Raw genomic sequence first — 12,636 nt, 5'->3', positions numbered from 1 at the left:
GGCAGCAGATCCATGACTCTCAATCATCATCAGTGTTTATTTTTTTAACACGCTCACTGATTTCAGAGAGGAAGAGGGAGAGATGGAAACATCAGTGATGAGAGAGACGCATCGAGGGGCCGCCTCCTGCTCCATCCCAATCCAGGGGGCAGCCTGTGCAGCCAGCTCCCTGACCATGGAGCCCGACCCTGACCTCCTGGTCCCCAGGTCCAGGCTCAACCACGGAGCCATACGGCTGGGCTGTACACAGCTTTGGCATCCCCTCATCTCCTGAGGGGCACGTGGGCTGTTTCCAGAGCATGGTGTGCCCAGCCAGCGGGGACGTGGCATACTCAGCCCCACATTGGGTGCCATAGGTGCTGATCCAGCTCAGCCAGGTTTGGTGAGCCTGAGAGGGGCGGGAAGGATGGAGAAAAGACAGACAAGGGGAGAAAACTGGGTCTGGGTGGGACGTTGTCCTCTGAAGGAGAGACAGTGCCACAGCCTGCAAGCCAGTCTTGATTTTATAGCCGATGCCACGAGGCAAACTAAGGACTTGGTCAGAACGTTCTCATGGGTTTCAAATCTACTCATTTACATTCACCTGAACTCTTATCAAGCCCACGTCACTCAGCCACGTGGGACCACAGGTTTGGACATACGGCCAAGCTTACAACCACACCCTTTGGCTATAACTGTGCTGGGAGGGCTTGCCCTCCAGGCTGGGACCTGCACGTGGCTTTGCCATGAGAGGACAGTGCCCTCTCATCAGTCCGAGGCTTGAACCTGCCCAGACGCGGTGGCCGCTCCCCACGCCCCGGCCATTGTCCATACTGCTGCTAGGAATGTAGGTGCACATCTCCCTGATGGGTGTTCTTAGGATGTGTGCCCAGAAGTGGAATTGCTGGGTCAGGAGGCAGCTCCATTTTTAATTTTTTGAGGAAATGACACTCTTTTTCCAGCAGTACGGGAGGGTCTCCTTTTCTCCACATCCTCACCAGCACTTGTTTGTTGATTTATTGATAGCAGTCAACTTTATTGTGTATGTGAAGAAAAGGTCGAAGTCCTCTTTAAAAAAATGTTTAGCTCTTCAAAAAAAAATCCTTTCTGCATTGAATTATCTTGGCCTTTGAATTAGTTTTCTATGGCTACGGCAATAAATCACTGCAAACTTGGTGGCTTAAAAATAGTAGAAGTTTATTTTCCCACAATTCTGGAGGTCACAGGCTGCAATCATGGTTTCCATGGGACTGCATGATGCTATTATGCTGTTATTTTCCTTTTCAGAAAATGTGTCACAATGTGATTGCTTGGTTAGGTTCATATGTATTAGGCAGTAGCTTGTAGCATATTGAGTGACTTAACAGTGTTTTAGTGCACATTGCCTACTTCAGCCATACATGTTAGATGGGAAAAATCCCTATTGCAGCTTGACAAGTGATCACGAACTTGATGGCTTAGAACAACACAAATTTATTATCTCACAGGATGGGAGGTCAGTGGGCCTTCCTGGCTGTAATGAAGGTTTTAGCAGAATGGTGTTCCTTCTGGGGCGCTGGGGAGAACCCTCTTCCTTGACTCTTCTCACTTCTAGAAGCTCCCCACAAGCCTTGCCCAGCACCCCTCCATCTTCATGGCCGGCAAGACTTGCTCCAGATGCCATCTCTCTGATTAGGACTCTTCAACCTCAGCCTTTCCTCACTTAAGGATGTGTGTGCCTGCTTTGTGCTCTTTCACACAACCAGTGTCAACCTCTCTATGTCAAGGTCAACTCACGTACCTCCTTAATTCTATCTGGAATCTCAATTCCACTCTGCATTGTAACCGGTCATACTGTTCCCAGGTTCTGTGGGTGGGAGGTGGTTATCTTTGTGAGGATGAAATTATTCTGCCTACCGTACCTTCATAGAGAAATGAGCTCATTCATAACAACGCAAAGGGAAGTTAGTACGTTAGCACCCTCTCTGTAAGCTGTGAAGCAGCTCAAGCGTCATTATATTCCTTTACTAGACTCACTGTGCGTCACGCACAAAGGTCAGAGAACATTCCAAACTGGACAGAGATCACTTGATCTCTACATTGCAGCCAGGAAATTTCCCGAGGGTGGACTGAACTATCCAGTCCTTTGAGCCTTTGCTGGTCATCAGGTACATTTCTCCTTACTACGGTAGATTATTAAGAACAAATCTCATGCTTGTTTAGTCAGTTACAATACCCCATGCGTTTTTACATATTTTACCTGTTAGAAAATTTTGGTCAATCCTCAGAACCTAATGTGAGATAATCACTTAGTGCACTGGCTGTACATAATGCATGCTAAGTAAACATCTTACTATTTCTACCAGCCTTTCCGACGGGGTAGCAGTTTTCCAGTGAGGCGAGCGAAGTGCAGAAATGACCCGTCCAGCGTCATGCCGTTCGTGGACGAAGCGGCCACTCCCAACCTGTGCGTTTGTCACAGTGAGTCAAGACTGCAGAGTCACACAGGGAGACTAATTCTTTAAAGCAGTCTTTTCTTAGCCTATCCCCCAAACAGAATTCTGTCAGCTCCTGCCCGCCTCAGTGCGTGTCTGACACCGTCAGAAGAGACAGGCCCGAATAGGCCTTGCCGTTGTCTGCTTTGACTGCTGTCTTCTGGAGTATTGGAAAGAAAGCGTTTTATGGAGAACTGGGAAAGGTGAAGTGTTCTTCCCTAGAATAATGCCTACATATATACATGTATGCTGTCCTCCTTATAGTCTTGACATCTGTGGAAGCCACAACTCAAAATGACTCAGAGAATGCCATGGAGAGAGCAGAAATATTTTGAAAGATATCACCTGAGGGGTTTCGCTCTGAGACCAATTACGCTCAGACAGGCTTGGTCTGTGCCTCCCGAAGTATCTAAGGATTTATGGCAGCACAGGGGCTTGGGACACCAGAAAAGGTGGTAGTCTGTATGTTGTGTTATTCCAAAGCGGTGAGTGTTAAGTGCTTGTCGCCGCACAGGCTTGTGTCTGTGCGCGGCTTAGACAATGTTAATGCTGTCGTTACACAGCTTCTCTAAAGACCGCGCAGAGTCCGGAGCAGCAGCAGCGCAGTGAATGCATCTGAAGAAGTCCCAGGAGGTACCTTCTCTGTTTAAAACGTTAAAAATGGGAACATCTGAAAGTCAACCATGGCATTTCTGATTCCCTTTTTTGGGTTAAGTGCATCTACATTCATTGGTGTCAATAACCAGGATTTAATTGTCCGTGCGGGAATTTTACTCAGTCCGAGCCATGTGTGTTCTGCCAGGTTATTCTGAGAACCCTTCCCGCTTCCATGTGCCGCCGGAGTAATGGGACTGCCTGTTCTGATGGGGAGATGGGTGCCTGGGCAGCTCATTTTTTAAAAATCCTCACCAGAGGATGGTTTCTTGATTGGTTTTCAGAGAGAAGGGAAGGCAGGGAAGGAAGGCAGAAAGAGAAAGAAACACCGATGCTAGGGAGACCCGCGGATTTGGCTGCTTCCTGCATGTGTCCTGACTTGGGTGGAAAGGGAACCCACAACCCAGGTGCGGGCCCACGTCCTGGAATCAAGCCTGGGAGCTGTTGAATGGAGACGAGACCACCCAAGAGGCAGAGACCCCTACGCGGGAAATAACTCCAACTAGCCAATTGCGGAGTCAAATAACAAACTTTATTGCAGATTCGAATCTGGGCTGCCGCGGCGGCAATGCGGCCAGAAGCAGCAGTCGTTACAAAGCGGTCTCCTTTTTAAGCACCCTTCAAACAAGCACATTCCAAACAAGGGGGGGTGGAGGTCCACGGGGCTGAAGCTGATTAGTTTCTCGGCCAGATGGCCTAATCTCCCTTCTTGGTTTGTTCTGCTGTCTTCAGCCTTGACTAACCCAGACTGTTGATTTGGCCTTCAGCTCCAGGAGGGGGAGTAGCAACTTTCTACCCTCCAGGCAAGGTCAGTTATTTTCCACTCCTCCGGAGCCGTCTGTGCCCGGCTGGCGCTCTAACTACTGAACTCACTGGCCAGGGCCAGGTAGCTCATTTTTAAGTTCTGAGTAATTTCCTGTCTTTATTGTCCATTTTCTCTTTTACTGAATGCTGGGGTTTCTTTATTCCCTTTCCCTCCCAACTCTCCTGTCATTCTCTCTCCAGAACCAGTGGTGAGGCGAGGGAGGCGGGTTTACCGATGTTCCCACACTGTTTTCCTAACGCAGGGCTCTCACAGGTAACGAAGGCTCCAGAGTCTGAGGGAGTTCCTGTAGGCTGCAGTCTTCCCTCTTTGGATTTTCTGCTTTTCCAAGGTAAGCCGACTGTGTTTACCAGGGAAGCCTGAGTATAACAGAACAGGGTCCCTTAAGATTCTTCTCTTGGGAGATGACTTGTGTTTGCGGCTGGACCTGACCCAGTGCTTCCCGCCATGTTTCATACGATGCTGCTGGTAATTTTGTGGCACACCTGGTGTCACGGGCCTCTGCCTGTGCCCAGGCCCTGCTGCCGCTCTGGTCCCGCACACCGGGCTGGCCTGGTGCTGCCTGCTTCCATTGCTTTCCTTTCCTGCTGTGGGGGGCAGTCATTTAAGCAGAGAAGGTACCTCCTGGGAAAACAAACCCCTCTGGCACTTTTTAAAAACGGGTGCAGCCATTCAGACTGTTGCTGCTCGTTCCTGTTGCTCTTTAAGTTTGTTGCTGTCTGCTCAGCTGCCATTTTCCCCACAGAAGGACAGCTCTAACTTCAGTAAGTCCTCGTTCCCCGGGAGATCCCTCCCTACGGCGACATGATGCGGTTTCCGCCTGAGGTCCGAACCCACCGACGTAAGCACCTGTGTCATTCACGAGGAGCAGAGACATAGGAAGGAAGTGACACAGGAAAAAAATTAAAAGATAACAATTCCTGACCTTGTGGTAAATAAATAATAAAAAAAGGACGTCAAAATGCTGGTACTTTAAAAAAAAATATATATATTTTATTGATTTTTTACAGAGAGGAAAGGAGAGGGATAGAGAGTTAAAAACATCCATCAGCTGCCTCCTGCACCCCCCCACTGGGGATGTGCCCGCAACCAAGGTACGTGCCCTTGACCAGAATCAAACCTGGGACCTTTTAGTCCGCAGGCTGACGCTCTATCTACTGAGCCAAACCAGTTTGGCTGGAACATTTTTTTATAAATAGGAGATGGCAACGTAACCACGAAACGATATACGTCAGGTCCGATGTAACCAGAGGACTGCCTGTACTTAGGTACTTTTATGCACCTAGATGATAAATGATAAGAGGATGATCTATAATAATGAAAGCATAATGTGCTAATTAGACTGGATTAGAGGTCACCCTTCCAGATGACCTCTGGACGAGGCGGGGCCGTGAGGGAAGCCGGGGTCCAGGTGCCAGAGGGAAGCCCATGATGGCAGCCGGGGGAAGGAAGGCCTGCTCTTGCACGAATTTTGTGCATCAGGCCTCTAGTAAGGTGAGAAAAGCCAGGTGTTGGACACACGTTAGTGGTGGACAAGACTTTGTTTCAGTTCTGAGATCAGTACAAGTTCTTCCAAGTTGATCTCATCCTGTTAAATCCAGATGCAGCAGAATGGTTCTTCCCAAGGCATAGGACAGTGAGAGACAATTAAATTCATAAAAGTCACTACTGTTAGTAGGAGTATAAATTGCCTTCCCTTTTTTCTGAAGGATGACCTTAGTGTTTTCATCCTTTAGGTCTTGGTTTAAATATAACGAAGCTACCCCATCCTGACTCATGGGCTGTCCCTCTTGGTTCTGTTCCTTAGCCTGTCTTTACACTTCACACTTGTACTTGCTGTTTCTGCCCTGTGGGTCCTGCGGGTGAGAGCTCCACGGAGCAGGCATGTGCGTCCAGCTGGCTCCACTGTGCCCTCCGTGCTGCCAGAGAACTCACCCAGACTTGCTGAACGAATGAAATGCATGACTGTTTTGGGGCAAAGATTTACTTATTTTTAAAAAATCATATTTTATTATTTAAAATGTTTTTATTGATTCCAGAGAGAATAGGAGAGAGCCAGAAACACTAATGATGAGAGAGAATCATTGATCAGCTGCTTCCTGCACACCCCCCATTGGGGATCGAGTCCAAAACCTGGGCATGTGTCCTTAACAGGAATAGAACCCAGGACACTTTAGTCCCCAGACTGACGCTCTGCCCATTGAGCCATACCAGCTAGGGCCGTGGTTGGCAAACTGCAGCACAAGAGCCACATGCGGCTCTCTGGCCCCCTGAGTGTGGCTCTTCCACAAAATATCACCGCCTGGGAGAGTCTGTTTTGAAGAAGTGGCGTTAGAAGAAATTTAAGTTAAAAAAATGTGGATCTCAAAAGAAATTTCAATCGTTGAACTGTTGATATTTGGCTCTGTTGGCTGATGAGTTTGCTGACCCCTGAGCTAGGGCATGTTTGAAACAGAAAACTTTAAAATACACATTCCCACCGCCCCCCCAGTTTATTTTGTACGTAAACTGAGACATTGATTTTGAGCCTCAGTAATGTTGGGTGACGTTTTATATACACGTTTCGTGTTCTATAGAAATTAAAACTTTAGAATTAAAACAAACCCCATCCTAACGCAGTGATTTTACCACGACCTCCTGTAAGTTGAGGATTTGGGTTAGACTGGCAGCCTGACCGCTGGGCCAAGTGCGGCGTGACGGTGCGGAGGCGCCGCCCAGGTGCGCTCGGGGCGGGCCGGGCCGTTTGAACCGGCCAATCCGCGCTCCCCGGTCCCGGCGGGTGCCACCCCGCCTCCCGCTCCCTTCCGCTCCCGGCCGGACAGGCCCCCGGGGGGCGAGGCTGAAGCGGGGACCGCGCCAGGCCCGAGCCGGCGCCGCGCGGAGGGCGGAGGGCGGAGGGCGGAGGCCGCGGGGCGCGGAGGGAGGAGGGAGGAGCCCGGTGTGGAGGGCGGGGCGGAGGGAGGAGGGAGGAGCCCGGTGTGGAGGGCGGGGCGGAAGGAGGAGCCCGGTGTGGAGGGCGGGGCGGAGGGAGGAGGGAGGAGCCCGGTGTGGAGGGAGGGCGGAGGGAGGGAGGAGCCGGTGTGGAGGGCGGGGGCGGAGGGAGGAGGGAGGAGCCCGGTGTGGGAGGGCGGGGCGGAGGGAGGAGCCCGGTGTGGAGGGCGGGGGCGGAGGGAGGAGGGGAGCCCGGTGTGGAGGGCGCGGGGCGGAGGGAGGAGGGAGGAGCCCGGTGGCGGGGCGGGGCGGAGGGGAGGAGCCCGGTGTGGAGGGCGGGGCGGAGGGAGGAGCCCGGTGTGGAGGGCGGGGCGGAGGGAGGAGGGAGGAGCCCGGTGTGGAGGGCGGGCGGGGGAGGAGGGAGGAGGGCGGGAGGGAGGAGCCCGGTGAGAGGGCGGGGCGGAGGGAGAAGGAGGGGCGGAAGGGGGCTGGAGTAGAGTCGAGAAGGAGCCTGGTGTGGGCTGCGGGAGCGGAGGGAGGAGGGAGGACCCGGTGTGGAGGGGCGCGGGAATCTGGGACAGGATGGAAGAGGGGCGGGGGGACAGGAAGGAGGAGGGAGAAGGAAGGGGGTTGGGTGCAGGCGGGAGGAGGGTCGGAGAGGCGGCGGGAGGGACGGGGCGGAGGGCGGAAGGAGGGCCGCGCCGGACGGGGCGGGCCAGGCGCTCCGCACTTCCTGTGCCGGCGTCGCTCCCCGGCGGCGGGCATTTCCTGGAGGCGGGGGGGGGGAGGGGAAGGGGCGGGCGGGCGGCGGGCCCATTTCCTGGAGGCGGGGGCGGTGGGGGGAAGTGGAGGGGGAAGGGGCGGGGCCGGCGGCGGGCCAACCACTTGGGCCGCGGGGCGGGGGGGGCGGGGGAGCCGCGGCCGGGTGGCGGCCGGCGGACCGGGCGGGGGCGGGCCGCGGGGCTCGGGGCGGCCGGACGCGTGTCCACGAGGCCGCCTGCGGGCTGTGTCTGCGGGCGGAGCCGGGTTGGCGCCCGCGGCCTCGCGCCCCGCGCCGGCGCCCCCCGCGCGGTGGTTGGGCCCGGAGGCCGCCCCGCAGCCGCTGGAGCCGCCGGGCGGGAGGGCGGGAGGAGCGGCGGCAGCATGTCGGTGGCGTTCGCGGCGCCGCGGCAGCGCGGCAAGGGCGAGATCACGCCCGCCGCCATCCAGAAGGTGCGGCGGCCTCCGGGGCCGGGCGGACGGGCGGGCGGGCGGGCGCGGGGCGGCGGCGGCGGGTGGTCCTCCGGGACCTCGCGTCGGGCTCCCCCTCGGGCCGGAGCCCAGGGCTGGCCCTCGGCGGGCGGCGGGGCGGCCCGGGCCGGCGGCGCGCGGGGGCCGGGCGGTCGCCCAGGGTTACTCGGAGTCGCCCCGCCCTTGCGCCGCGGCCGCTCCGCGCGCTCCGGGCCGAGGCCGCGCTGCGCTCGGCGGAGCTGGAGTCCAGAAGTTGGGGGCCACTGCGGAGAGCCTGGGGGGCGCCCAGGAGGGCGTGAGGACGCGGCTGGAGTCCCAGCGGATGAGGGGCGGTGAGGGAGAGCCCTCCCCTTCCGATTCCCCGCGCCCAGCACGTCTGCAGGGAGCTGGGCCTGCCCCGGCGCTGACAGCGGGGTTCGGGGGACCTGGCGGTGCTGGGCAGCGGGGTCGCCCCTCACTGGGGGCTGCCCCCGCCCTCGGCCTGCGCCGGCCCCTCGGAAAGCCCCGGCGGAGCTCTGCCCCTCAGACCTGCGCTCCGCCCGGAGCAGGGTGCGTGGAGAACAGTCAGCTTCCACACTGAGGGCGCCACCCCGCGCCAAATAGACGTACGAAACTTTTCTTATTGAGTTTACTGGGCGACATTGTTAATAAGATGACACCGATTTCAAGAGGACAGTTCTGTACCCATGGCCTGTATGTGGATTGTGTGCTCACCGCCCCAAAGCAAGTCTCCTGGAGTCACCCCTTTTCCTCCTCCCCCTCTCCCTCTGCTCTCCTCGCCCCTCTTCCTCTCCTGTTGTCTGCATGGCTTTGTCTGCAGTTTGTGCTTAATCCCTTCCCCTTTTCCTCCAAGTCCCTCAGCCTCCCTCTGACAGCTGTCAGTCTGTCGGCGTCTTCTGTTTACTCCAGGTTCCGTGTAGTTTTCCTAACTGTTGCTTTAATTCACGAACTGCGGGCTTGGCGGTGTCTAAACAGGCAGGGTTTTCACAGAGTGAACGGGCTAAGTGTGCACCCTGGCCTACAGCTCTGAGGACACACACACACACACACACAGCATATTTGGGGGCGGGTGAGAATTTTTATTTTTGGACTGTAGCAAAGTTCTGAGTATGTCTCTTTTTCCTACAGTTATTCTTACATACTAATACATCTTAAAGTATTCCTCTTGGGTGATTAATTTAGGAGATGCTGGTCAATTGGTTTTCATCCTCCGATGAGGAGGAGAAAGGGATTCCAAATTAAGTGCTCCATTCTGTAGTGTGAAAGATTGATTTTAAATGAGACAGATTCCAACAAAGTTCGTTAGGTTGAGGAATCTGCTGAGAAGATACGTTGTGAAGTTGTTGGTTGGACTAATGCATTTTAAAGATATGCTTTTTGGCATTCAATGGTTCTATTTAAGAAATAACCACTTTTTAGAGAGGAATGTTAATATGTATATTTTTTCCAGCAAGTGCAGATTATGATTCACATCCGGAAAGAAAAGTCACAGTTAATGTTAAATGGGTCTTGGTTTTTCATAGAAAGAGTTGCACTCACTAAATGATGGCATTTTCTACTTGGCGCTTTGGTGGAAGATGGGGCGGGTACCGGAGAATCAGTCACTCCTGCCTCCCCATCTCACAGATAAGCCTGAGCCCTGACTTCCCAGTGCTTGCACAGAATGGCCTCACGTTGTTTTAAGATGATAGGATGGACGAAACCGGTTTGGCTCAGTGGATAGAGCGTTGGCCTGCGGACTGAAAGGTCCCGGGTTCGATTCCGGTCAAGGGCATGTACGTTGGTTGGGGGCACATCCCCAGTAGGAGGTGTGCAAGAGGCAGCTGGTCGATGATTCTCTCTCATCCATGTTTCTAACTCTATCCCTCTCTCTTCCTCTCTGTAAAAAAATCAATAAAAAAAAATATTAAAAATATTTAAAAAAACCCCCACAAACTTGATAGGATGATGTAAATGCATACACTTTTGTTCTTAAGCTCTGGGACGACCTCAGAGTGAGGTAAGCTCAGAGTCAGCCATGTACGTTACGCAGACGCAGGAATCGTGTTTGACTCCATATTTGGAGAACCACAGAGCCGTGCTGTGTGAAGCTGAGAAGCCAGCCAGCTCCCCCGGCCCCCTGGGCTGCATTGTTCCTGTGTGGGCTTCATTCTGGATAAGGGGAATTTTTTACTAAAAAGCTTATGAGTGATACGGAGCCAACTTGGACTCAGTTTGTCGTCTTACCAGGCTGAAGCCTCCATGACATTTAGCAGAGGTGGGTAAGTATTCCCTTCGAGCTGCCGGTAACGACTCAGGGAGAAGAACTGGAATAGAGTTACTGAGAATGGTTGGTGAAATGGGACATTATGCCCAAGGTGTGAAATAGGTTTAAAAGCTGAGTGGGTTCAGTTCCTGTGTAGTTAAACATTTCTAGAAATCTGAAGGATTTTACAGTTTTTTACTTGATACACGAGATTTACAATAAACTTTTTCTAATTTTATTTCAGATGTTGGATGAAAATAACCATCTCATTCAGTGTATAATGGACTATCAGAATAAAGGGAAGACCTCGGAGTGTTCTCAGTAAGATTGATTTGAAATTTTGAAAAGTTTTTATTTTTCTGCGTTGTTTTACTTTTCTTTTTAGCTTTATTGAGATCTAATTCACGTACCATACAATTCACCCATTTTAAAGTGTATAATTCAAGGTTTTTAGAATACTCATAGAGTTGTACTGTCACTTTAATCAATTTCAGAACATTTTCATTATCCCCCAAGAACCCTTGTACCCATGAGCAGTCACTCCCGGTTTCCAGCCCCGTTTCTTACCCCCTGACAACCACTAGCCGTTCTGTCTGTGCCGATCTGCCCGGGTGGTGTTACATTTAAATGGGTTCACGTAAGGTGGGGTGTTTTGTGACTGACTTCTTTCACTTAGCACGCTTTCCAGGTTCATCCATGTTGAAGCATGAATCAGTACTTCCTTTTCATCGCTAACCATGTCCTGTTGTCAAGAGCTATGCCACATTTATCCACCAGTGACAGACATTGGGTTGTTTCCTTGGCTCTTCGGAGTAATGCTACTATGGGCATTAGTGTACCCAGTTTTGTGTGACTCTCCTCAATTTGTCCATGAGGAAAATATGTTCTCGGGAATGGAGTGGGTATTAATTTTTCACTCGCTTCTTATCCTGCATAACGTAAGGACTTCACATTTGTGTGTGGTCTGATTTGTGGAAAAGTTAGGCCTTCACATACGTAGGACCTTTAGTTCTATCCGTATATGTGACGGAGGAAGCACAGGTCAGGTGTAATACGTAGAGAATTGGTCGTCACTATAAGAACCCAGTTGGAGGTGTTATGTTGGAAGTAAACAGTCTCCCTTAGGAGACGGCTGGAGTGGAACAAGCTGAATGTTTTATCAGAAGTCTAGAACACCACCATCTGGTAGACATGCTTGTGAGCCACATATGTACTTTTACCTTTGCTAGTAGACACTTAAACAAGAAGAAACAGGAGAAATTAACTTAAATAAAACATTTTATTTAACTCCTTATTTTAAAAATAATGTCACTTCAATATATAATCAATATAAAAACATTAATGAGCTGAAACTGGTTTGGCTCAATGGATAGACTTAAAGGTCCCAGGTTCGATTCTGGTCAAGGGCACGTACCTTGGTTGCGGGCACATCCCCAGTAAGGGGTGTGCAGGAGGCAACTTATCAATGTTTCTCTCCAATGTTTCTGTCTCCCTCTCTGTAAAAAAATCAATAAAATATATATATAAAAAAAAACAATGAGATAGTTTACATTGTTTTTTTTTAAAATATATATTTTATTTCAGAGAGAAAGGGAGAGGGAGAGAGATAGAAACATCAATCATGAGAGAGAACCAATGATTGGCTGCCTCTTGCATGATCCATACTGGGGATCGAACCTGCAACCTGGGCATGTGCCCTTGACCAGAATCAGTCCATAGGCTGATGCTCCATGCACTGAGCCAAACTGACTAGGGCTAGTTTACATTCTTTTGCTTCATATTAAGTCTTTGAAATCTGTTGTGCATTCTAATAACTAGAGGCCTGGTGCCCAAAATTTGTGCATGGATGGGGGGAAGGTGGGGGAGGTGGGGTGAGGTGGGTGTCCTTAGCCTAGCCTGCACCCTCTCCAATCTGCGACCCCTTGGAGGATGTCCAACTGTCGGACATCCTTCTCACAATCCAGGACTGCTGGTTCTTAACCGCTCACCTGCCTGCCTGATTGCCCCTAACTGCTTCTGCCTGCCAGCGTGATCAGCCCCTAACCACTCCTGCTGGACATCTTGTGGTGGCTATCTTTGACCACACTGGGTGGCCACCTTGTGTGAGAGTGTGATGGTCAATTGCTTAATGCCTCTTTATTATATAGGATAACAATATTTTGGACCAATCACATTCCAGTGTGTACCTGGAAACGCCTATTTGTGGTGAGGTGGAGAGGTGGGTAGTAACCAGCTGGCCAATCCTGTCAGCCACTGCTGCGAGGGAGAAGGAGGATGGTCCCACCTCCTCGCTGCACGTT

The 12,636-nt window shown here is 52.0% G+C and overlaps 1 protein-coding gene across 4 annotated transcripts in view; it reads left to right on the top strand.

Annotated features, from left to right (window-relative positions):
* Nucleotides 1-7,931: 7,931 nt before the first annotated feature.
* The window catches only part of SS18 (SS18 subunit of BAF chromatin remodeling complex), a 37,869-nt gene continuing 33,164 nt past the window's right edge, over nt 7,932-12,636 (top strand). For 3 of the 4 annotated variants that reach the window (XM_036418737.2, XM_036418738.2, XM_036418736.2), the window contains exons 1-2: nt 7,933-8,073; nt 10,581-10,657. In XM_036418737.2, coding sequence (XP_036274630.1) covers nt 8,005-8,073; nt 10,581-10,657 — 146 coding nt within the window. In that variant the 5' untranslated portion in view covers nt 7,933-8,004. Of the gene's footprint in view, nt 8,074-10,580; nt 10,658-12,636 lie in introns of all 4 variants that reach the window. The other variant, XM_036418735.2, reaches the window with a different exon arrangement.

The sequence above is a fragment of the Pipistrellus kuhlii genome, unplaced genomic scaffold (genome assembly GCF_014108245.1).
Source record: "Pipistrellus kuhlii isolate mPipKuh1 unplaced genomic scaffold, mPipKuh1.p scaffold_m20_p_6, whole genome shotgun sequence".
Taxonomy (NCBI): domain Eukaryota; kingdom Metazoa; phylum Chordata; class Mammalia; order Chiroptera; family Vespertilionidae; genus Pipistrellus; species Pipistrellus kuhlii.
Note: the sequence above shows the minus strand (reverse complement) of the source record. Positions and strands in the feature narration are given on the sequence as shown.